The sequence below is a fragment of the Pituophis catenifer genome, unplaced genomic scaffold (genome assembly GCF_029215685.1).
Source record: "Pituophis catenifer annectens isolate HBS135680 unplaced genomic scaffold, rPitCat1.0.hap2 SCAF_3, whole genome shotgun sequence".
Taxonomy (NCBI): domain Eukaryota; kingdom Metazoa; phylum Chordata; class Lepidosauria; order Squamata; family Colubridae; genus Pituophis; species Pituophis catenifer.
In genome coordinates this window covers 150,846,768-150,873,655 of record NW_027256883.1, presented here as the reverse complement: position 1 = coordinate 150,873,655, position 26,888 = coordinate 150,846,768, and the positions used below count along the sequence as shown (strand labels likewise).

At 39.7% G+C, this 26,888-nt stretch overlaps 1 protein-coding gene across 1 annotated transcript in view; it reads right to left on the bottom strand.

Annotated features, from left to right (window-relative positions):
• Positions 1 to 1,297: 1,297 nt before the first annotated feature.
• The window catches only part of C8B (complement C8 beta chain), a 34,997-nt gene continuing 9,406 nt past the window's right edge, over positions 1,298 to 26,888 (bottom strand). The window contains exons 4-12 of the mRNA XM_070939514.1: positions 24,513 to 24,654; positions 23,452 to 23,584; positions 22,038 to 22,235; positions 20,575 to 20,815; positions 15,344 to 15,472; positions 13,384 to 13,547; positions 9,932 to 10,085; positions 3,788 to 3,856; positions 1,298 to 2,249 (exon numbers count right to left, since the gene is read on the bottom strand). Of these exons, the coding sequence (XP_070795615.1) occupies positions 2,104 to 2,249; positions 3,788 to 3,856; positions 9,932 to 10,085; positions 13,384 to 13,547; positions 15,344 to 15,472; positions 20,575 to 20,815; positions 22,038 to 22,235; positions 23,452 to 23,584; positions 24,513 to 24,654 (1,376 nt within the window). The 3' untranslated portion in view covers positions 1,298 to 2,103. The remainder of the gene's footprint in view (positions 2,250 to 3,787; positions 3,857 to 9,931; positions 10,086 to 13,383; positions 13,548 to 15,343; positions 15,473 to 20,574; positions 20,816 to 22,037; positions 22,236 to 23,451; positions 23,585 to 24,512; positions 24,655 to 26,888) is intronic.

Here is a 26,888-nt window from a genome sequence, read left to right as displayed (position 1 = left end):
AGCCGAAATAGTACGTCTGTGGCAGTGTTGAAATCCAAATTTTTTTACTAATGGTTCTGGGGGCGTGGCTTGGTGAGCGTGGTGTGGCACAGCTTGGTGGGCATGGCTTGGTGGGTGTGGCAAGGGAAGGATACTGCAAAATCTCCATTCCCACCCTACTCCAGGAGAAGGATATTGCAAAATCTCCCATTCCCACCCCACTCTGAGGCCAGCCAGAGGTGGCATTTGCTGATTCTCCGAACTACTCAAAATTTACCGGATCTCAGAACTACTCAAAATTTACCACTACCGGTTTTCCAGAACCTGTCAGAACCTGTTGGATTTCACCCCTGGTCTGTGGTTAAGGGTTAACCAGGAGAAAACAGTCCTAAAATTGTTCTTATTAGCACCAGAGAGATAGTTTTCGAAGTTAAAACCTCATCAGGCTCTAAAAATGCAACCTGAAGATTTAGATCCCAAGATAAACATGAAGTCCTTTTGTAGAGTAAATCCTGAATTCTGAATGATCCTCCTTCCCCTGACTGGATTAATTTATTCTTAATGAAAACTGGCCAAAATAAGTGGATACTCTTAAAATGGTGCATAAAACAGTGGTGAAATCGAAATTCTTTTACTACTGGTTCTGTGGGCATGGCTTGGTGGGCGTGGTGTCGCTTGGTGGACATGGCTTGGTGGGCGTGGCAGGGGAAGGATACTACAAAACCTCCATTCCCACCCCACTCCAGGGGAAGGATACTGCAAAATCCCCATTCCCTCCCCACTCCTGGGGGAAGGCTATTGCAAAATCTCCATTCCCACCCCACTCTGGGGCCAGCCAGAGTATTTGCTGGTTCTCCAAACCACTCAAAATTTCCGCTACCGGTTCTCCCAACTGCTCAAAATTTCTACTACCGGTTCTCCAGAACCTGTCAGAACATGCTGGATTTCACTCCTGTATAAAAGCCTTTACATAAAAGCACTTGCTCAAACCTTCCAGATAATGGAGTAAATTTGAATTAACTCTTACTCCATGGCCTTTCCCCCCTGCCATTTATGATCTCTTCTGCTTGTTGATCCAGGCATTGCTGTTTCAGACTCAATCTGCTGTCCTTCTGCAAGTGCTATACAACAGGGCAGCCAGAGGAGAGGACTGTTGTGATTTCTCTCTCTTCTGGCTGGGCAGAAAAGAAGTAAACTGTGCCATTCAAAATACTTATCAGGATCGCTACTTCCCTTTGACAATGATCACCAGATGCAAGGTTACTTAATGCACAAGGCGACGATTAATCTATTTTATTGTGCAGAAATTCAAAGTATTTCCCTGTGACCTTTATGAATTTCATTAATTTTATTTTGTGTTTATATGGAGCTCCAAAATGCTTGTGAATATATACTTCTGAAAAGTAATTTGCTGGGAGAATTCATGCGATGAATAAACATATCATTATTACACAGCTAAGAAACTAGAGAGTCACGGAGGTATTTGAAAGAAGTTCACAATCCATATTTTCTTTCTTTTAAAAAAACAAAACAAAAACTACCTAATTGGCTAAATCAGTTACATTTGAGGCAATAAATGGGAAAAGGAGTAGATTGTCACATTGCTTTCAAGTTTCACATTTGATGAGGCTGCTTTGATTGAGATTTAAGCTTTCATTTATCCTAGGTATCTCAGCAGCTAGAAATACCCTCCAGTGACTATTAGAAAAGCTGTATTGTTACATTGATAGAAAAATAAGTAATATGCTCTTGCTAGAGGTTGCTTTACTTAACTATCTGAAAAAGGTCAATATTTCTTAATGCTGGAAGGGCAAATGATGACCTTTAATATTACAAGGTACCCCTGCACCCTTAAGCTCTCTCATTGACTGGCATAATAAACATTCATCAAACAGATTTTAAAACTGTACGCATTTTTTAATCCAAAAGGTAATATGTGATACCCGATCCGTAGGCTCCAAAGTTTATTGCATTTCATTCATGCATTTCCACATCTGAAAAAGGGTTTCTAAATGGGACTGAGCTATTTATCATATAACTCCCATCATCCAACTATTTGGATTTATGAACAAAACTCAGCATAGCCTGCATGTTCTCTTTCCAAACAGCTTTTCAACATAATCATTAAGTAGTTTCCTGACTTGGTCCTGGACAGGGACTGCCGCCATTTTGAGGAGGTGGGTTGTTACATTCCCGGCTTCTAGATTTTTGTCTTCCACTACTTGTGGTCCAGCTGGACCAGCAGCTCCAGTTTCCATCTATTGGAACATCTGGGGGGAGAAAATAGAGATGTTATGAGGTCAAACAAATAAGGTAATGTCAGTGCTAATTGTCACAATTCTGGTTTGGTCTCTGCAGATTAATAAATGAAACCATAATCATATTTATAATTTTTGATATAAACTACAGTCAAATAATTTCTAAAATGAGAAAAGAAAAACACTTGAGAAATGTAATTGTTATATACCATATAAGGTAATAAGGAAGTGAGCTGCAGGCTTCACTCAGGTCCTCCAAATAGGCGGGAAAATACTTGAATCTCATTGGTTAAGCCGTCTGGCAGCCCTCTATAAAAGAGGACACTGCCAGACAAGCAAGTTGTTGGGTTGTACTGGTCTACTATTAAAGAGCTGTTGTTACTGAAGAACTGTGTCCGTCTCTTCCATCACCAAATCTAACAGTAATATCGCTATCCATGTTCTTAACTGTATTTTGCCTTGATTGAAATAAATTAGTGTGGAACAAATGGAAAGGATTTAAACAGTGGCATCCACAAATCAAATTTGGCAAGACGGTAGATGCAGTGTCTCAGTACAAGGAAGGACACGTAGTCCTCGACTTACTACAGTTCATTTAGTGACCATTTGAAGTTACAGCAGCATTTTTCACGCTTATTACCATTGCAGCATCCCCATGTTCACATGATTTATATTGGGATATTTGAAAACTGGTTCATATTTATGTCTTGGGGGGGTCATGTGATCCGCTTTTCTGAGAAGCAAAGTCAATGAGGAAGCCAGATTCACTTAACAACCATGTTACTAACTTAACAACTGCAGTGATTCACTTGACAAATGTGGCAAGAAAAGTTGTAAAATGGAGAATCACTGCAGTGATTCGCTTAACAAATTTCTCACTTAGCAACATAACCTTTGGGCTCAATTGTGGTCTTAAGTCAAGGACTACCTGTAGTGGACCATCAGAGGAAGTCTCGTGGCTTCATACTTTCAGTGGTGGGACAAACAGAAAGGTCAAACATTCTGTGGGAGCCATTCAACCATTGGTCGTGCACACACATTTATGTACAGAGAATAGAGGAAAACATTAGAACATGTAGAGAATATTCGTCTATTCCCTCTCTACCAGAGAGGAAAATGCCTTAAGTCACCTTGTCTCAAAGTTCGGGGAAGGCACACTTTGTTCATACCAACCCAGTTGGAAAAGCAGCATCTGAAGTGGTTTACATACTACAGGCCAAAGAAGAATGATCAGTATGCCAAAGAAAGGACACAGGTACAGATCCCAATCTTTTAGTCCCATATATGTATCCAGAATAAGGATTTGCTCTGGCAAACATTTTAATACGCTGCCCTGATGTTCATGTGTTAATGTTTTTCACATTAGAACCCATTGGTATCAATCTGGGGATTATATGATTATAATGAAATTATACGTGCAACACAAAAAAATGATAGGTGCAACACAACTAGGATGGGCAGCATTGAAACACTACAGTCAATGGCTACTTTGCTTTGGAAAATTAATAAATAAAGGTGAAGGGGGGAAGTGTCACCCTGTTTTCTCTTACTTGTTCTTTGTGTTCTTTCGCAGGCGGTACCCTCATGTCCTAGAGGGCAGATGCATTTACAGCGAGTCCCTAAAAGGAAAAAAAATGGAATTAGAAATATTTCCCAGGCAATTTTCAGACACTTGCAAAGACCATTGAGATAAAATTGAAAGGCTTAATCGTGCAGATGGGAAAGGAAACCATTTCAGTCCTGCCCCAAAGATATGGTTATCACAAAGACGACAGGCGACATGGTATTGAATTGAATTGAATTGAATTTGGCCAAGTGCGATTAGACACACGAGGAATTTGTTCCCTTGTGCATCTAATCACACTTGAGCAAAGGAACCCAGGGAATGCATCTCTCCAACCTGCAACTCCGTACAAAAAATTGCACACAATGTTTATTTGTCACAGAGCCACATATCCAATTATCCAGAAACTACACACAGGGTAAGCAAAAATTTAGAGGGTTAAGGGCTGCACTTGGTTTTCGAGTGTCGGCTGGAGTAGAGGGGAGAGCTTACATCAAGAAGTGGTTGGAGCCAAGAAAACAAAACCCTTAAATCTGATTTCAATTTAAATATAATTACATCTCAATTAATTGAAGATGAACACATCTTTATATATGATTTCTCCATCTGCCATGTTAAATATTTTCAAAATTTTGTGGGAAGGAGAAAGGCAGCTGAACTTTATGTACCTCAAATGATGTTGGGTAACCTACTTAAGAAGGTATTTTTTAGACATAGTTTTTAACATTGCTGCTTGCTCAGAGTGATAAAAAAAGAGTTGAATGGTTGAGATTATCAAAGCTTCTGGGGAAAACAGCATAGATCTAACAGAATGATATTGGTTTGATTTCTAAAACCTTCAACCTCTTCAACTTCGCAACTGCACATTTAAGAATAATTAAATTAGATAAAACATAACAATAATATTAGGGCAGATATAATTTCATTAATATGACTGGCATGAAATCCAACAGCAGAGATGGGAAATACATCAGCTCTAATTATGTAATAAATATCAGTTCATATATAACATGTCACCAATCACTTCGAGCCAAGATAGTCAATCTACGGATACATGTACCCCAAACGTGATTTGAATCTCCTTCAATTCCCCAAGAGTTTACACTCTTCACACACCAGTTTTCATTAATATTACACCATCATCAAAGCTTTTCATGCCCTACAAAAGCCAAAAATGTTAACCTTGCTGATCCAACATTCTCAGAGGCAGGCACCCAAAATTATAATAAAAAATTAAGTGGGTTGCCCATAGGAAAATCGCCCAACCTATTTATAGAGTGAGCTACAAAGATCAAAAGAAAAGAGGATTTGGCTTTTCAAAGATACATATAGAAAAGAATAGAATGCACAGAGATTCACATAGGATAAGGATAGTTTTATTTCTATACCGCCCCTCTCCCGAAGGACTCGGGGTGGTATACAGCCAGGTAAAAACACAATACAAATATCACAATTTAAATTTAAAAAATTATTAAAAGTATTACATTTAAGGCCAATTAACTAAAAAACCCCAAAATTTAAGAACTCCGAATTTAAAACTCAATTATGAAGCTAGCCCTGCCTGTCAGAAGAGCAGGGTCTTAAGAGCACAGCGGAAAACTTGGAGGTCAGAGATCTTGCGTATGTCCAGGGGCAGTTCATTTCAAAGGGCAGGGGCTCCCACAGAGAAGGCTTTTCCCCTGGGTGTCGCCAGCCAACATAATTTGGCCCACGGCACTCTGAGGAGTCCCTCTCTGTGGGAGCGGACTGGTCGGTGGGAGGCTATCGGTGGCAGAAGGCGGTCTTGTAAGTACCCAGGTCCTGAGCTATGGAGCGCTTTAAAGGTGGTAACCAATACCTTAAATCGCACCCGGAAGACCACTGGGAGCCAATGCAGCTCGCGCAGGAGAGGTGTTACATGGGCGCAAGGTGGTGCACCCATAATTACCCGCGTGGCCGCATTCTGGACCAGTTGGAGCCTCCGAGTGCTCTTCAAGGGGAGCCCCATGTAGAGACCATTACAGTAGTCCAGCCGGGAGGTAACAAGGGTGTGAGTGACTGTGCGCAAGGCGTCCCAGTCCAGAAAGGGACGCAACTGGTGACTGGCAACTCTCTAGGCATCTTTTCCGATGTTTCATCTCTCTCAGCTCCTCGGAGAACCAAGGAGCCAATTGAGATTGACATCGGGTCAGAGGCCACAAAGGCACGATGCAGTCTAAAGCCCCGGCCGCCACCCTATCCTAGGCAGCCACCAGGTCTTCAGTTGAGTCGTGTGCCAGAGTCTCAGGAAATGGCCCAAGCTCCATCAGGAACCTATCAGGGTCCATCAGGCGCCTGGGACGGAACCACCTGGTTGGTTCCATCTCCCTGCGGCGAGGGGAAGTGGCTCGAAAGTCTAAGTGAAGGAGGGAATGATCTGTCCATGACAAGGGCTTAATATCTAAATCCCCTATTCCTAGATCATTCAACCACTGACCAGAGACAAAAATCAAGTCCAGAGTGTGTCCTCCTGTGTGAGTGGGGCTTTGAACTAACTGGGTCAGGTCCATGGCCGCCATGGAAGCCATGAACTCCCTAGCTGCCTCCGACATCTCACTGACGGTTGGCAGGTTGAAATCCCCCATGACAACAAGTCTGGGGGTATCCACCACCACCCCGGCAATAACGTCGAGCAGCTCGGTTAGGTCTGCCGCCATGTGGCAGGGAGCCAGGTACGTATCAGCAAGCCCATCTGCACCCCACGACCCCACTTCACAAACAGGGACTCACATCCGGCTATCTGAGGAACAGTGGCCTCCCTCAGGCAAAGACTTTCTCTAATAATTGCCGCCACCCCCCCGCCCCTCCCCTGGGCCCTCAGCTGATGAAATGCACGGAAACCTGGTGGACACATTTCTACAAGGGGGACCCCCCCTCCTGGCCCAACCAGGTCTCCATAATCCCTGCCAGGTCCACAGACCCCTCCAATAAAAGGTCTCAAATGAGGGGGGCTTGATTAACCACCGACCTGGCATTACACAACATCAGCCGAGGACCCAGGGCCTGAGATTCTGTGCAACCTGGGAAACGAGACATGCATTGGGGGCCGGAGTATGCAATCGCTCATAAACAAACATAGAAAACAGACACATAGAAGGACACAGAGAAAAGGATGTAGGACACCTAGGGATGGCTGGAAGCTGCTTCACATCTCCAGACTGATCAGTAAGTGCTGTGGATTATTGACATTAACTCTTTTGCTGAATAACACAACAGAAATAAGAAGCACTGAAAGGGAGCAGTGGTCCACATTCTGATTTAGTATCTAGTTTTAAACAGTTGTGTTTCCATGGTTAAAGATTGTGCATGGAAGCAACCCTATGGGGAAAATCATTTAATTCAGCCAACTGGGCAGTTTTTGCAAAGGCAATTGAGAAAAAATGGTCTTAGTCATTCCAGTAGGTAGGTAAGTAGGTAGAAACTTAGAGAGGGTGAGACTGAAGACCCACAGCTGTTCAGTTTAGAGGGACAAAGAAACTAAGCTGGCTAAAGGTAGCGTTCTATGTCTCCATTCCTTTGTCCTGGGATAAGAATTGGCTTGAGATTTCAACATGTTCCACAAGGTATCATTGAGAAAATTTCTCCCTGTGAGTAGAAGGGGCTTATTAGATTTAGATACCAGCCTTCCTTCGCTGTGCTTAGCAAAGTTTGTCTCCTCCACGTTCCCCAAGTTATACTTGAAGAGTATTCAGAAGCTACAGCTCCACAAAATGTATCAGGGCAAATAGTTTTAGTATTCCCAAGGGGGCCCACGAAACATGAATGTTGCATGAACTACACTGGTTGCCAATCTGCTTCCAGGTCCAATTCAAGGTATTATTGGCTATTGTCTTTAAAGCCCTTTATGGCATGGGTCCAGGATACCTGAAGAACTGTGTTACTCCAATGGGATCATTATTAGCATATAGCACTGTTACATTAGCCAGAAGACAACAATGGTAATGCAGAATAGTATTTTGGTACCAATTTTACTAATTCACAATTCCTAGCTTTGCACCAGGAAAAAAGGTGAGTGTCTCTTCCTGCAAGAGCATCCAAGTCCCCTTCTCTCCACCAGAGCCACCTCCCAAATGGCATCACCACCGGGAAGGTTCAGGGCTGGCAGGAATCTGATCACCTGCACAAAGCACCAGCTTGTCTCCCCCACCAAATTGGTACCTATTAATCTACTTGCATGTAGCATGCTTTTGAAAACACAGGTGGGCAGAAGCTGGAATAAGGACAGGAGCTGACCCCACCATGCAGTGATAGGGCTTGAAACACTGGAGCAGAGACTATCTCCAGCATCACTAAAGCACTGAACCACTGTGCCTACTCCAATGGGATTGGCCTGCCCAACTTGCGCCAGCAGAAGGAGGATGCTGCGGATCCTAGTGGCCAAGGAATTGTGGCTGCAGGGTCTAGGACCATGATGGCGAACCTCTGGCACGGGTGCCACAGGTGGCACACGGAGCCATATTTGTGGGCACGCGAATGTTACCCTAGCTCAGCTTCAGCGCCCATGCATGCACCGGCCAACTGATTTTCAGGCCTTCCGGTCCCACCAGAAGTTGGGAAACTGGCTGTTTCCAACCTCCGGAAGGCCTCCAGGGGGAGGGTGAAGGCTGTTTTGCCCTCCCCAGGCTCCTAGAAAGCCTCTGGAGCCTGGGGAGGGGGAAAAACTGGCCTACCGGGCCCACTGTGCCATCGCGTGCCAAAAGCAGGGAGAACGGGGGGGTCACGTGCACATGCGCGGGAGGGCGGGGCGCATTGAATTATGGATGGGGGAACATGCACACGGGACCCCTCATGCTCCCCCCACTTTTGGCACACGACAGCAAAAAGGTTAGCCATCCCTGGTCTAGGAGAAGAGCCTTTTCTGCCATGGCTTCCACACTCTGGAGTATCATGTGTCTCAAGGAGAGATCTGCCCTCACCTTTTTGGCCTTCCGAAAGGGCCTGAAAACCTGGCTCTACCAATTGGCCGGGGACCCTGACTGGGGCATCCCATAAGAGAATAAGAGAAGATCCCACCTCCACTCTGTTTATTGGTCTTTTGTATCTGTATTCTCCTTCCAAAGTTGTTAATTTTGAATGTTTTCACTTTTAATGCCTAATAAATGCTTAATTTTCTCATTGTTGTACACTGTACAACATTTGTACGTTGTAAGTCACTCAGAGTCGCTTAATAGTGAGACAGGCAGCATATTAATTAAATAAATAGATAGATAGATAGATAGATAGATAGATAGATAGATAGATAGATAGATAGATAGATAAATAATCAACCCCATACAACATATTTACAAAACATCTGTTTGTCTGTTTAATCCAGCTTTGCCTTTCCTAGCCACAATTCAGAAGTGATTTCTTCCCCCGGAAACAGGGGAGAGCGCCCAGTGCAGAATCTCCTGTAATGATCACAATAACCATTTTTAGCAAGTTGCAGATGGCATTTCCTTTTCTAAGAGATGGGAGAAACACTAATTAATGGCCAGAGAGCTAGTGCGCTAGTAAACGTAGCAAAGTTATTTCCGAAAGAGATTTTAAGCAGATTGCAATGCTGTGTTTAATGCCTAATTGGGTTGGAAGAGACATTCTTAAATGTAAATGATTAAGATTCCATTATACTTGCCAAAGTGGTAAAGTTTCTTATCTTGCTAGGCTGCCAGTGAAACAATTGTGACATTTAGAGAATATCTTACTTTCTTATAGCGGATGGGAACAAGGAGAAAGTTGAAGGAAATTAAAGCAAATTTCATTTTTATCGCAGGTATTAGACAAATCATCAGAGGTCACAACCAGTGGTGGGATTCAAATTTTTTTTACTACCGGTTCTGTGGGTGTGGCTTGGTGGGCGTGGCATGCGGAAGGATACTGTAAAATCTCCATTCCCACCCCACTCCAGGGGAAGGATACTGTAAAATCTCCATTCCCTCCCCACTCCAGGGGAAGGTTATTGCAAAATCTCCATTTCCTCCCGATCAGCTGGGACTCAGGAGGCAGAGAACAGATGGGGGCAGGGCCAGTCAGAGGTGGTATTTACCAGTTCTTCGAACTACTCAAAATTTCCGCTACCGGTTCTCCAGAACTGGTCAGAACCTGCTGAAACCCACCTCTGGTCACAACTTACCTTTCAAAAATGGGGTTCCGTTGCCCTGACACTGAGCGCATCCACAGTTACTCGTTTCCTGATGGAATTCCTCAAGAGCAAGCTTCATGTTTTGTTTCAGCGTAGCAGCATTGGCAAAAGTATTTGCAGTAATCAAATTGTAAAGAGGCTCCACCTATCAAGAGCAGAGAGAGGGCCTGTTCATATCTTCTGAGTATGCACAAATATCTCTAAATATGTCCAGTCAAAAGATATGGACCACAAAGCTCAATACAGTTTATTGTAAGCAACCCAGAATCACATGGCGGTGAAATGGGCAGCAAACAAATTTAGTACTAAATAAATAGTTTGTGATAAGAGATGGAGATTTCCACAGGTTTCAGATACAGGCTTTTACCAACCCCACCAAGACATACGAAACTTCCCTCTAGGCAAAGGAGATGAAGACAACTTCATCCTTTGTGGGTGGATTGAGACTTGATCCGATGACAGTGCATTAGAACTGACATGCAGAAGTGATTCATTTCACTAATGGTCTATGTTAAACTTTCATGGGAGCATAAGTGCCAGAAAGTGCCAGACGTCATCAGAACTCAAACATCTAAAGGGATTGAAGCAGTAAATCCACCAAGGTGATCTCTTTTGGAGTGTAGCAGTTACTCATACCCTGTGAAGCCATGCAAACACAATTGACCATCTCTTACCATTAATTTAAAATAGATGGCGAGAGAGAAACGTGGAGCTATGTTCATATAAAACGTCATGAATGCGAGATGGGCGACAGTATAAATTGAATAAATAAATCAATAAAATATTGTGCTCTTAAAGTGGCTTGACGACCTCCCTTTACTGTGCGATGAGTGTCAGTTGTTTCTACAGTATCCTTGGCAGGCATATTTTGTGGGTAAAGTCACATACTGGAGAATAAGGTGGAAGGTTGTGTTGAAAGATACCAACAGCTACTGAGATTGTGCCTGAGAATTTGGCGAAACAGAGGAGACAGTGTGCTGTTGTATTAATGACTAGATCTTCTTTTGCAGTAATGAAATAATTGTCTATAATTGTCATGTGATGCCCCAGCCAAACTCAAAAGCATTTAGAACAAGATATTTGCAGCTGCAAATAAACATTAGAATTTTTCTTCCTCAATAATCTTCTATGATCTCAGGGCACATTGATTAATTGTAAATTTCTTTTTTTAAAAAAATTGCTGCAGCGTTTGAATCAAACAGAATTAATTACACATCACTTCCATCCATCCGCTTGTAATCTTCTTCCAAGAAGAGTATCTGTGTTGCTAGTCTGTACTGACAGTAGCCACCACAAATTGTGGCCAAGTTTGATTCAGAAGTGCAAAATGAACTGTATCAATTCAAAATTTCCAATTTGGAAAAAGCTTCTTCTGAACACCCAAGCAAAAGCGTCAGAATTGTTTGTCTGGAAATCCAGAGATTTTCATTTTGATCCCCTAATTGGGTTCAACTGTTTGATTCATTATTAGGTTTCATTTCATAGTTTTGGCTGAATCACCTTTGATTCAAGTCTTCAAACCAAAATGGACAATCCAAATGAGCAACAGGCTTCCTGAAAGGAGAACAAAACTGACTTTATGCTAAACATTCAGTGATGTGACTTCCTGAAAATAATTTCATTTTCTAAAAGTCTTGTCTAATTCTTTTCCCAGAATCGGAATATTCCCAGCTTGGGAACATTTCCTATTGCATTTAATTGTAATTGCCTCTGCCTCCTTTTTCTGATTACACGTAGGCTTAAGCAAATTAAATTACAACCTCTCTGGTAATGATACACCACCAGAAGATAAAATAATATTAAAAGTGATGGAGTGCGCAGAGATGGATAAACTTACGAAAGAAATGCAGGAAAAAGAAGATATTGAATATTATCTAGTATGGCAAAGATGGTACGACTGGCTGGAGAAAAGGAAAATAAAATAGAACTAGGAACATGAAAAAAGAAAGGAAATAGCCGGATAGGAATTGAGTACCAAATAAGAAAACAATAAATCAGAAAGGGAATTTAAGATATCGTTATATATGTAAAGGTGTAGAGATATATAGAGAGGAATATAGTTTACTGATGTGAATATCTAAAATACAAGCCGTAAGACTTGATATATGTTTATTTGTTATGTATAGTGTATTGTCATACTTGTGTTTGCTGTTTTTGTTTTGTCTTTTAATCAAAATAAATTAAAAATTTAAAAAAAAAATTGCAAACTCTCAGTAGACAAAAATTGGTTAAAGCAATAGGTAACAATCCAGGAGTGTACTTTAGTCATACAGCACAATGCATTTGAGACAGAACTTGTTCATTGGACTCCTGTTTCAAATACTGTGAAATCTATGCATTTACCCTCGTTGGATTAAAATGCTTTCTATATTGCCTCTTCAAGGATTGAGTACAATTTCTTGCTGCCTTTTTCTTCTCCCAAATAAAAAGCACATAGAATTGTTTCTTTTCCAAAGGACATCAGCCGATTTCCTTATTTGTTCAACAGGGTCAACAGATCTGGAAATCAGGCAACTTTATCATGTTCAAATTTGGACCCGTTACAGATTTCTTATTTGATTTCCACTTCTACTACAGGGAGCGGACTCATTGGCGTAGATCCCGAAAGGCTTTGGCAAAAGCAGTCAACCACAAAAGGACTTATCCACGCCAATGTTTCAGCAGCCCCTGTGAATCAAAAAGGAGCCACCTATATGGAGTGAAAAGATTGTTGAAGTTGACACAATGCTGCTATCCGTGGCTTTATTCCGTTTTCAGCAGTTCATCTTTTATCCACAACACCTGCTCCCCATCCCGCTCCATTCAATAGAATCCTCTGATTTTTCAGGAGTTTTGGCTTCACTGGTAGCAATAAGTGGAGTCCAAACTTTTAAAGTTGTCACTGTTTTCTATCAGGTAATAAAAAGAGCAATAGCAATAGCACTGAGATTTATATACTTCCCCATAGTGCTTTAGAACAGAGTTCCAAAATCTTTTCATCGTTGTGGACTTCCAGGGGGGCAGCGGGAAAGATTCCATGTGAGCGGCGGGCAAACCTGCGCCCACCATTTGTGCAAATGGAGCACATGTGCATGCACTTGTCACTGTTTGTGCAAGTGGGGATGACATGTGCTCTTGCCCACCACTTTTTGCCCTGGTTCCGAATAGCTCAAGATGGCCCATGGCCTATGGGTTGGGGACCCCAGCTTTACAGCACTCTCTGAGCAGTTTACAATGTCAGCCTATTGCCCCCAACAATCTGAGTCCTCATTTTACTGACCACAAAAGATGGAAGGCTGAGTCAACCTTGAGCCCATCAGGATTGAACTCCAGGCTGTGGGCAGAGTTTGCCTGCAATACTGCATTCTAACCACTGTGCCACCAGGAATCCCCACCCACCTTTTTCCCCCCATCCTGAATATCCTAAGGCTGGTTAATGCTACGGAACAAATGCTTTACACAACCTTCATTCGGATGATCTCTGGGTTGTACTGAACAGCATCCCCCCATTCTTCCATCAGTTGTGCATTGGGCAAGTCTTTGTTTGCAAGTGTTGTAATGTGTTCACTGGCCCCTCCACGGACAAGAGCAATAAAGTCTTCCACAAATTTCTTTTCTTTTGTGGTATCTGTGGAAAAAGAAATGAAGCATCGGTTTAGAGATTTCTACGTATCTACAATAGTTTTTATGTCAAGAACTGAACTGCCATGGTGGTGCAGTGGTTAGAATGCAGTATTGCAGGTTAACTCACTGCTCACTCCCAGAGTTCAATCCTGACAGGGCTCAAAGTTGACTCAGCCTTCCATCCTTCCGAGGTTAGTAAAATGAGGACCCAGATTGTTTGGGGCAATATGCTGACTCTGTAAACTGCTCAGAGAGTGCTGTAAAGCACTGCGAAGTGGTATACAAGTGTAAGTGCTATTGCTGTTGCCTGGCATAATGGTACAGATCATGCTATGGTTATCCTCCAAATAGCAGGCTGATACTGTTGACAGACATGTGTAGAGCTATAGTACAGCTAGTCCTTGACTTACAACCATTTGTCTAGTGACCATTTAAAGTTACAGTGGCATTGAAAAAAAGTGACTTATGATTGGTTTTCAGACTTATGACTATTACAGCATTCCCACAGTCACATGATCAGAATTTGGGCACTTGAAAACTGGTGTGTATTGATGACAATTGCACTGTGATCACCATTTGTAACCTTCCTAGCCATTTTCTGGCAAGCAAAGATAGATAGATAGATAGATAGATAGATAGATAGATAGATAGATAGATAGATAGATGATAGATAGATAGATAGATAGATAGATAGATAGATTTTAGATAGATAGATAGATAGATAGTTAGATAGATAGATAGATTTTAGATAGATAGATGGATAGATAGATAGATAGATAGATAGATAGATGATAGATGATAGATGATAGATAGATAGATAGTTAGATAGATAGATTTTAGATAGATAGATAGATAGATAGATAGATAGATAGATAGATAGATGATAGATGATAGATAGCTAGATGATAGCTAGATGATAGATAGATGATAGCTAGCTAGCTAGCTAGCTAGCTAGATAGATAGATAGATAGATAGATGATAGATGATAGATGATAGATAGATAGATAGTTAGATAGATAGATTTTAGATAGATAGATAGATAGATAGATAGATAGATGATAGATGATAGATAGCTAGATGATAGCTAGATGATAGCTAGATGATAGCTAGCTAGCTAGCTAGCTAGATAGATAGATAGATAGATAGATGATAGATAGATGGATAGATAGATAGATAGATAGATAGATAGATAGATAGATAGATGATAGATGATAGATAGATAGTTAGATAGATAGATAGATTTTAGATAGATAGATGGATAGATAGATAGATAGATAGATAGATAGATAGATAGATAGATGATAGATGATAGATGATAGATAGATAGATAGATAGATAGATAGATTTTAGATAGATAGATAGATAGATAGATAGATAGATAGATGATAGATGATAGATAGCTAGATGATAGCTAGATGATAGATAGATGATAGCTAGCTAGCTAGCTAGCTAGATAGATGATAGATAGATAGATAGATAGATAGATAGATGATAGATACATACATAGATGATAGATAGATGATAGATAGATAGATAGATAGATAGATAGATAGATAGATAGATAGATGATAGTAGATGAGAGATGAGAGGTGAGAGAGAGATAGATAGATAGATAGATAGATAGATAGATGATAGATGCTAGATAGACAGAGAGAGAGAGAGAGAAAGAGAGAGAGATGTTACATAGATGGATAAATAGATAGATAAATGATAGATAGATAGACAGACAGACAGACAGACAGACAGACAGACAGACAGACAGACAGATGTGAGATATTTACTTGATGGTTACAGCCTCACCTCCAATTTCTTTTAAAATGTCATTACACCCTCCAGCAGTTATTCCTGCTGATACACTAACTTCTTCAATAGTTACGCCAACTTTAACTCCTCGTTGTGTACAAGCTTGGACATCTCTGAAGTTGTATCCTTTGAAAACAGAATAAGTATGTATTAAAAACACCAGCTTGCATTCAGAAACTAAGCAGTTTGAAGGATTCAACTTCCTTTAATTTGCAACCTCATAGCTTTGAAATTATTTTAGTGTTCTGCTTTCAATCTAGGACTTCAAGGCAGCAACATAGAAACGACCCTTCTTTTTATCCCCATGGTTGCAACCTATGAGGTATGTTAGGGTGAAGAGAGTGAACTGCCCCCAAATCACCAAATGTGTTTCCATGGCTGATCTTGTGGACCTGAACCTGGATTCCCCCCCAAGCCCCAGTCTTACACCTCAGTTTTCAGGAATGGTAATAGAAAACTAGTTCCAATCCTCCAGAATGGAAGATTCGTCTCAGTTCAAGCATAACATATGAAGATTCATTCATTTATTACTCTTGTGAAAAGCTATTACATAAGGAAGGACGGCCTGTGCTTCACTGTTCAGATTTAAATACTACAGTAGAGGAATACAATACTTCTTCATCATTTATTAATTACTAATTAAAACACTTGGGGTTCCAATGGGGAATAGCAATTGGTTGATTGATGGTTGATCGAATGGTTGATCAATTAACAACGGATCCCACATTCCCCTCATCCTATTCCCTCCCTTCCCATCTTTTAATTGGACCTTAATGTTTTGGATTTTGTATTAACTTATTTATGTTTTTAATTTATATAGTTTTAATATTATATCAGCAGCAGCACTTTTCATGCCCTACAAAAGCCAAAAAATTAACCCTGGTAATCCAACATTCTCAGAGGCAGGCACCAAAAATAATAATTAAAAAATAAGTGGGGTGCCCTCCCCATAGAAAAATTGTCCAGTGTATTTATAGGGTGGGTACAAAGATCAAGAGAAAAGAGGATAATTAAACAGAATATAGATCTGAAACCAGAAGTATATTTGCTGGGCATAATGCTGGAGGGTTATGATAAAGGGACCACATATTTAGTTTTTCACATATCGACAGCAGCAAAGATTATATTTGCAAAATACTGAAAAAATGAAAACACCCCACCAGATGAGGATGTAAGTTGAAATTTTTTTAGATTGTGCTGAAATGGACAGACTAACCTTAAAAATAAAAGATAAAGAAGACATAGAATATTACCTGATATGGAATAGATTTTATGAGTGGTTAGAGACAAGAGGTAGAAATTAGAGGAAGAAAGGCTATGAATGTATGTATTAAAAATAAAGATGGTTTATAACCACAATCATGCCAATATACTGAACAAAAATATAAATAAGCTAATATAAAAATAAACCTAGTTAAAATTACTTGGTTATATTATCACTATTGTTAACACTACATGTGTAAAGATATTATTACTATTGTTATCATACATGTGTTAATATTTATTACTGTCTTTTCTCTGGTTCTTTTTTTTTTTTTTGTAACAATACACTGGATTCAAAATGTTTATGATGAAAAATATAAAAGTTAAAAAACAAAGATCAAGAGAAAAGAGGATTTGGCTTGTCAAAGATACATATAGAAAAAAATAGAATACATACAGATTCACATAGAAAACGCTTTTCAAAGTTTTATTTATTTATTTTTTTATAGTAAGCTGCCCAGAGTTACCTTGAGGTGAGATGAGCAGTCTATAAATTTTATTAATAATTAAAATAAATATGTAAAGTAAGCCCATAACTTAACATCCTTTCCAGCCCACTGTTTTTTCCCCCCCTCGGAGGCAAAAACTCCAGGGGTAATCAAACTTAGCACTATACTCTCAGCCTCCAAGGGAAATGCCGCTTGCAGAGAAGCATGGATTACAGAGGAGGGCTTGTATAGATGATTTGTCAACTCCCCTTTGCCAATGGGTAAACAAGGGACTGAGGCTATTGATTAACAGCCCAGAGCTCTGTTTGTTCTGTCCAGAGAACACTAGTCTTGTAAAAGCAGCATCCATTACCCCTGTAAGGGTAACGTCAGATAGGGGACTCATCCTAGTCAATTATTTACTGTTTCCGAGATGTGGAGAATCTGGATGCTTTCAGAAAAGAAAAGAAAAAGTGTCAGTCTTAAAATGTTTGGTAAAGGTGTTGAACTTCCAAGTTTACTCACTTGAGTTAATCGCGTAATTGTCCCAAAGGGAAGTTCTCAATTCATATACATGTTTGTAAAAGAATTTCTAAATGATGATGATCTCCAGTGGTACGCATAGGTGCGCCCCACAAAATCCTGAATGAGATAGGATCCAGCTTTTAGCTGACTTCTCACTCAGCCAACTAACTCCCTGATGTCTATGGAGATTCTCAGTCATCCAGGTCATGGTTGTCCCAAAGGTGTCTTTTCAAAAGGCAACTGGACTTTCCTCTTTTTTCCTTGAAGATGTTTTGCTTCTCATCCAAGAAGTTCTGACTGGATGGTGGAGAATGTACATGACAAACTACTTCTAAAACTACATGGGGTAGTACATGGGGCTCTCTACATGGGGCTCCCCTTGAGGAGCACCCGGAGGCTCCAGCTGGTCCAGAATTCAGCCGCGCAGGTGGTTATGGGAGTGACGTGGCGCTCCCATGTGACTCCCCTCCTGCGCGAGCTGCACTGGCTCCCGGTGGTCTTCCGGGTGTGCTTCAAGGTTTTGGTTACCACCTTTAGAGCGCTCCATGGCTTAGGACCGGGGTACCTACTAGACCGCCTTCTGCCACCAGTAGCCTCTCACCAACCAGTACGCTCCCATAGAGAGGGGCTCCTCAGGATGCCATCGGTCAAACAGTGCCGACTGGCGGCCCCCAGGGGGAGAGCCTTCTCTGTGGGGGCACCTGCCATCTGGAACAAGCTCCCCCCGGAGATACGGAGGATCCCGGATTTGCGCACTTTCCGCCGTGCCCTCAAGACATTCTTATTTCAGCAGGCTGGTCTGGCCTAACTTCCCTTTTAACAGTTAATTTTAAATTTATTTTAAAATAGGGGTGTTTTAAATTTGTTTTCTGGGCCAAATTATTTAATGTATTTTAATATGGTTTTTAAAGTTATATTATGTGTATTTTATCTTTGGCTGTTCACAGCCCTGAGTCCTTCAGGAGTAGGGAGGTATATAAATTCAATAAATAAATAAATAATAAAGAAAACTAAAATCTTACGGCATTTCTGGACTCCTACATAAATGGATAGCTGCCTTCCTGTCAAACAGGCAGTAAGTGGTCAAAATAGGAAGCACTCTATCAAGTCCTGTACCTGTTAACATTTGGGTGTTCCCCAAGGCAGCATTTTAGGTCCAACACTCTTTATACTTTACATAAATGACCTTGGCAATTATATTAAAAGCAACTGCGTTCTCTTCACTGATAATGCAAAACTATTCAACACCACCGACAATGCTACTACTCTTCAAAAAGACCTTGACTATGTGTCAGATTGGTCAAACAACTTCAAATCTCAACCAACAAATGCTCTGTCTTGCACATTGGCAAAAAAATAAAATTAAAAAAAATTAGAACATAAAATACAAGTTAGATGGACATGACCTTGTAAACGACCTTCACTCTGTCAAGGACCTTAGAGTACTCATTTCTAAAGATCTACTGCCAGAGCCTACTGTAACAACATTGTCAAAAAAGCATTTAGAGTTAACCTAATCTTGCATAGCTTCTTCTCTGGTAATATTGTTCTATTAACTAGACTAGAGTATACAGAACATTTGCTAGACCAATTCTCGAATACAGCTCATCTGCCTGGAACCCGCACTGCATATCAGACATTAATACAATTGCGAGAGTCCAGAGATATTTCACGAGAAGAGTCTTCCATTCGTCTACCCACAATAGAATACTTTATGCCACCAGACTTGAAATTTTGGGCTTAGACAACTTCGAACTACACCGACTTTGGTCTGACCTAAGCGTAGTACATAAAATTATTTGCCACAATGTCCTACCTGTCAATGACTTCTTTGGCTTCAACCACAGCAATACACGAGCAAACAATAGATACCAACTCAAGGTAATCCGCTCCAAACTCGATTGCAGAAAATATGACTTCAGCAACAGAGTGGTCAGTGCCTGGAATGCACTACCTGACTTTGTGGTTTCTTTCCCAAACCCCCACAACTTTAACCTTAGATTGTCTACTGTTGACCTCATCCCATTCCTAAGAGGTCTGTAAGGGGCGTGCATAAGCACACCAAAGTGCCTACCGTCCCTGTCCTAATGTCCCTTTTTACTCGAATTCTTTTCATGTATTCAAATCATGTTTGTACTTTTATATGTTATCTTATATATGCTTGACAAATAAATAAACAAAATGAAAAAAAAATGAAATGAAATGGAAGCTGATATCTGAACATTGTAACAGCCAGATTTTCCATCAGCTGCGTATTGCTTCCTGAATATGAAGCTGTCTAAAATTGATTCCCCTAACTCAGTTGTAATTTAGATGGCTAAAATAGCTTGCCTCAATATACTATGATTCAATCACATATTTAAAAAAACAGATGGTGGTTCCATGAAAAGCCAAAAGCCAAAATCAGTTCAATAATTTGAGAGAATTAAAATCTGTTAATTTTTTTCTCCAGTGGCAAAATTCCTGCGGCATGCAACTGGCCAGTCTTTCTTGGAAAATAAGTCCACCAAAGCAAAATGAGGGCATTTCTATGAGTGCTGGCAGAAAAGTGGTTATTTGGGAGGAATTAAACAGGGGGACATATACCCTTACTATTTTTCTGTGTTTTTTTAATACAATGAGAGGTAAAGTTTGTTACGAGATATTCATGTAGGTGTGCTATTTCACACAATTTACACAATGTACATTGTGTATCATATCAAAAGGGACAGATGATATCAATGTGTTAGAATTTTTTTAAAAAAAAAAAAACCAAGAAAGTGGGATGCATTTTAAGTGGTCCCACTTTTGCAGGAATCCAGCAATCAGTCTCTAGAATGGTCAAACTAACCGACACTCAGAGAACAATGGAAACTTAATTAACTCAAATCCATAATTTCTTTCAACAAATTCATTTTGTGCCACATTGAGCCATGTTAAATTTGAACATGTGTTTGCAGGAGAAGATAAAACCTTTCAAAAACTCAGCATAAACCATACAGTTACTGGACAATCCGCTCTCCTCAATCCTACCTTCCTTCTCCAGCGCATTACTATTCATGATCAAAGTATATTCATAAGTGCCACCAAGAGTTGCTTCAGTGATGTAGTGTGTTCCATAATCTCTGAAAAGATCACGATATTCTCCATAGCTATACACCAGAGGCAAACGAAGAATTCTCTGGAAGAACTCAGAGTGAAGCATCAAGTCCTGTCTCTTCAGTTTGTACTGAGCAACTTCCAGCTCTGCATGTGCATGGACAAACCTGCTAGACTAAAGAAAAGCATCAGAAGAGATTTACATCAACTACAGGTAGTCTTTGACTTACAACAGTTTGTTTAGTGGCCATTCAAAGTTACAACGGCACCGAAAAATGTAACTTATGATCATTTTCCACAGTCATGATCCTTGAAACATCTCCATGATCAGGTGATCAAAATTCAGATGCTTGGCAACTGGTTCATACTTATGACCGTTGCTGTGTCCTAAGGTCATGGGTATCTTTTGCAACCTTCTGACGAGCAAGTTCAATGGGGAAACTTAATAACCGGGTTACTAACTTATCAACTGCAGTGATTCACTTAAGAACTGTGGCAAGAATGGTCGTAAAATTCGCTTAACAAATGTCTCACTTAACAACAAGACAACAATAACAACAATAACAATTTTGGACTCTATTGTGGATTAAGTCAAGGACTACCTGTATATGTTGGAAATGCATTGTTAAATGTTGTAAGAACCCGGTATGTAGAGTAAAACTGAGTTTGATTCTAGATATTGGCTCATCCATTTTTAAATTACAAAGTAATCATTCCACAATAATGCAGCAACCCCCCCCCACCCGCAGTCTTTTACAGCCCATTTTTGTGTGAATTTGCTTTTGACAGATTTTTTTTTCTAGAAATCTTTCATAAGGCATAACACAGTTATTTTATTTATTGAAACCCCTAAGCTTTAAAACAGGGTGCTGGAATTAGTCCCAATCTGGCTCCCACCCTTTCAAAGATATTTTCATATCACTGCCATGCCCCATGCCAACTTTTTCAAATGAAAAAAAAAAAATTGGGGAAAAAAGCCAGTGATTCCTTTGCAAAAAATGTTATCCATATGAATATGCCCATGTGCAATAAATGCTAAATTTAATAACCTCTATACATTATGAATATTTTTGTGATTTATTTATTAGATTATATCCTACCATTTTTCCTAGAGTACAAAATAATTTATCTAAGTACCTCCATTTACAGGATCGAAACTAAACATTTTAATAAATGCAACAAGAGGTGACGCACTATAGCTACAGTTGAAGATTGGCATTGCTAGCTGTAAGTAAAATATATGACCCCCGGAGGAAAAAACATCTTATTTTTCATGATTTCAAAAAAAAGTGACATGGTTTTCTACCGCTCATATTTTAATTAGAATGCAATGGGCTTTTAGAGTGTGCGTTGAACAAATTAAAGTAAGCCTAAGAAGAAACATGAGAAAAGTTTACCGTTGAAGAAAATCTTTTCGTCCTGCTAGCAAATTTTTGATATCGCATGTCATTCATACTGTAACCAAATTGAAATACACTGGGTATAGTTAGTCCAAAGCTAAAACTTTCTTCTTTTGCTTTTCCCCTGGAGACGCTGTGTTCAAAACTTGAATACGATTCATGCGCCGTCATTGAAAATTCATATTTGCCTTTGGTCTAAACACAAAGCAAGGAGAAAAAAATAACATCTCAAGTGTCATGTTTGAAATGTAGGAAGGAACAAAGGAAAAATTGAGAATGAAAAGTAATCCACAATAGGTTACATGCTATAATTAGGATCAGAACATTTAGCGGTGAAGATAGATAAACAACGAAACTACAGCAACACATTTTAATAATATATTTAGATGCAGGCAAAATCTGCTGCAATTCTAGTCCTGAGTTTTAATGGATTACTGTTGTACGCCAACTTACTCAATGTTATTGATTGATTGCTTAAGGTAAATATAATTTGTGCACATATGTTTTTCACTCACAGATATACCACATTGTGTTTTTAGTCATTTTAATTTTACACAAATAATTTGTCCTCAAACATAGGTTGTATATGGCTTAGTGCAATAAGTAATGCAAATATTGTAGCAATATCGTTTGTTCATAGAAGTTGCTAAAGAAGTTGTTAAAATTAGAAGAGTAATCCTATCCAAAATCTAGATTAGCTGTATATTTGCACATAGCCGATGTGTACGGAGTCTTAGTTAGTTCCACCTGAAACATTGTGACACTTCCGAAAATCTGTTCCAGGTGTTTAAGAATTGCAAAGATTGCTGCCCTGTTTATGTTCTAGTCTAGTCTAGTCTAGTCTAGTCTTGGTCTGTTGTGTGGATGTTTGGGTGGTTTAGGGGTGGAGAATTGTGGTGGGTGGGAGTGTGTTTGGGGATTGTTATGTGTGTTGGACCTGGTCTTTGGGTGTTAAGTGAATTTCGTTGTATGGGTATACTATGTATACACGTACAATGACAATAAATTTATTTATTTATTTATTTATTTATTTATTTATTTATTTATTTATTTAGTCAAAATATTTCACCTGATCCTAATATCCCTATAGGAAGGATATACGGAAGGGCATGCTTAGTTCCAACAAAGCATCTATGAAGTGGCCTTCTGGGTGATAGGTTGACAGATAATATTTGGGAAGTCTCAAATCATTTGAAATCCAACTAAAACAACTGAAACAAAATGTAGGAGTGAGCAGTGTTTTTTTTTTTTTAAATAGAGCGTATCAAATATATTATATATAGTAAATCAATCTCAGGAATTTAGTATTAAAATAAGTTAAATAAATCAATGATTTAAAATTTAATGGAATCTTAGTGAAGATTATTGAATCTTTTAAAAATAATGTAAGAATTAATTCTTAAATACTCACCTCAGCCGAATAACTTTCTACATTGTATGGTTTTCTAAAACCAACAGTACCAATATGTTGTGGCCGACATGCTCCTGCATAATATTTGTAGTCAAGAATCACCCCTTCTAGATTATTTGTGAAAGCATTAAAGCTGGGAATAAAAGATACAGGTGGAGTCAATAGTTAAAATTAGTTAAAATTCTGCAGAAAGTGCCTATTTACTTCTGCAATTAAGGTTAAGATTAGAATTAGGGAATAACACTAGGAAGAAGAACTCAATCTTTGATACAGAAAGCTGAAATACTGTGTATTGCTTTATGTATTCAGTATATGCACTTAATAAAACAACCTTTCAATTTAAAGTAAAAATAAAAATTAATAGGAACCAAAACAAAAGGAAAAGAAATACATTAGGAAAAAAAAATCTAAGCAAGAAAAAATGTGGGGAGCAGCTAAAATACTCTGCAAAACCCTCTATGGTATAGACTGGAGAGTGTGGAAGGCACATACCACCCATAGGAGTAAGAAGGGATTAAACATATAATCAGTTCAGTACACATAAAATAAGCAAAACAGTATATTTTATATATTTTTTTGCATTTCTTTAAAATATTACACATTTTATCATTTGATGAAATAAATATGTATACAACGTACCAGAGGTAAGTTTCAGCAGGTTCTGACCAGTTCTGGAGAACTGGTAGCGGAAATTTTAAGCAGTTTGGAGTAAAAAGTCTGACTGGCCCCGCCCCCATCTATTCTCTGCCTGCTGAGTCCCAGCTGATCGGGAAGAAATGGAGATTTTACAGTATCCTTCCCCTGCCATGCTCACCAAGCCACACCCACTAAACCACACCCACAGAACCGGTAGTAAAAAATTTTGAAACCCACCACTGCAACATACATTTTAATACATTGAAAAACAGATTGTGATAATGGAATAATTTTTATGAATGATCCATGGAAAGCTACTATGCAATGGCAATGGACTCGTATGTCGTCAATATTTCTTGGCTTTAATCTTCTCTAATGCAATCCTAGTAATCAGTTATTAAATTTGGGGTTAATTCTGCACTTACCCACTTGACAGCATCTGTATTCCCCAAAATTGTTCCAAAACCTGATTGCACCTCTGATATACCTTCTTACAATCAGCTTCATCTGATTGATCTCCACAGTCATCATCACCATTGCAAAGCAGTCTACGATTGATGCATCGGCCTAAAATACAGAATAAACTTGTTTATCATTCATTGGGCAGACTTTGCAGGTTAATAAATGCAATTCCTACACCTTTAATGCACGCAGATCCCACAGATCATTTTAGTTCCATTGAAAACTCTTGTTTATCTCCCCATGCTTAATGGACTAAGTGTTCTTTAGGGAGGCACACATTTTTTAAAGCATTGCTTTCAGAATCATTTTTATGGCTAGAAGCAGATTATGTTGCATTAAAAAAGACCAGCTGGAACTTGCCCACAACATGGACTGCATATTTAACACTCTGCATTTAATGGACAAAATTTGCTGGATCTATAAGAAGACCACCATCAGTGAGCTGTCGGACAGTATTACTTGGTCTGTTGTGTGGATGTTTGGGTGGTTTCAGGGTGGGGAATTGTGGTGGGTGGGAGTGTCATTGGGGATTATGTGTGTGGGACCTGGTCTTTGGGTGTTAAGTAAGTTTCGTTGTATGTGTATACTGTGTATACACATACAATGACAATAAAGTTTATTAAAAATGATTAGAAGAGTGTAGTTGTCTAGTGTCGATGGAGATTCTCGGTCATTGCCTAGTGTACTTCTTGCGTTTGAAAGTCCCTTAGTTTGTTCTGGCTGAAGCGAACCAAATGAGCCAGGTTCTCCCTCCCCACTAAGTGGCCCTTCCGAGCCAGCTTGCAAACTCCACCGAGCACAGCTCCAAACGTTTTGCTTGCACGTCCATCCCAGCCAGCGCTGTGGCAGTGGTGGGGAAGGTGTGCACCCTGCCTGCTCTGCTCTCGATGGACAGAGGTGGGGCTCCGCGCCGCTGCCTCCCAACTAGAGTGCCACATTTGTTTGTTTGCTGTCTGCCTGCAAGGAGGGAGCTGCGCTCAAGTCACCTGGGCCACTGCCGTGGGGGGAGAGAGGGAGAGAGAAGGGGGGTATCTCCCTGACAGGATCCAGATTAGAATTGCCTTATTTTTCATGGATCTCTAATGCTTGGCTTTGCCTGCCAGCCTCCATTCCCCCTCCATAGCCCAAGTGGTTGGATTCACATGACACATGAAGCTGGGCAGGAGAGCACAGATAGATAGATGGATAGATGAGAGAGAGAGAAAGAGAAAAAAAAAGAGGGAGGGAAGGAAAGAGAGACGGAGGGAAAGAGAGAAATGATATTACAAAAGTTTTTCTTCTTTTATTGTTGCTAAGCATAATATTTCAAAAGCAGGGGAAAAATGAAGGGGCTAAAAGAGCATTTATCACAGTTTTCTTAGAACAATTTGCTGAACATTTCCACCCCACTCTGGGGCCAGCCAGAGGTGGTATTTGCCGGTTCTCTCAAAACTACTCAAAATTTCCAGAACCTGCTGAATTTCACCGCTGTAATAAATATATTATCTAATTGTGAATTTTGGAGAAACCATCTTTGTAAATATTTTATTTATTTATCAAATTTAAGCACTGCTCATCTCACTAAGTGACTTTAGGCAGTTTACAGGTAAAAACAATAAAATCATATTAAAAAACACAATTAGAATTAAATCAGGTTGAAAAACTAGTACAAACAAAAATTAAAAAATACATTAAAAAGCAGAGGAAGCATCTCAAGGTACCAACCACTGCCAAATTTTCATGGTGTTCTTTGATCCCTATATGAGTTGGCAAAGCCAAGTCTTCAAGCTCTTCTTGATAAGTTGTTCTTAATTCTCAAAACTTTCTGACATTCATTTTACATTTTTGCACTCCAATTTAACATCTGCTGTTTATGTTCCTTTTCCATGTTTGCAGATCTTTCAAGCCAATCTGATTTAGCCCTACATAATCCATACCCCTGCTTCATTATATTCCTTGGCTTCAGCCGTTCAAGTAGATCATGTGACAAAACTTATGTACACCTTGTAATCTTCACACAGACCTTAACAACTTAACGTTTCATGCATTCTTTCGTCAATCACAGCAAATTCCAGACTGAAGCTTTTTCGGTAAACTCTAAAAAAGTTGCTATTGCTGCACTATTGAGGAAAAGCAGAATGTTACATTTTTAAGTGACAAAGCCAGAGAAAGCTCTACAGTAATGGGCTTTATAAATCCACCCTGACGTTTTGCAGTGAAGGTTGATGACAAAAGGTGGTTCAGAGAAAATTAATACACAAGTAATGCTGATGATTGTACTTAAAGTCTTCCTTTAAAAAAAAAAGTCTTCATTTTGCTCCTAATTAGCAGTGTATAGCCGGTCTGGCAATCACTTGGGA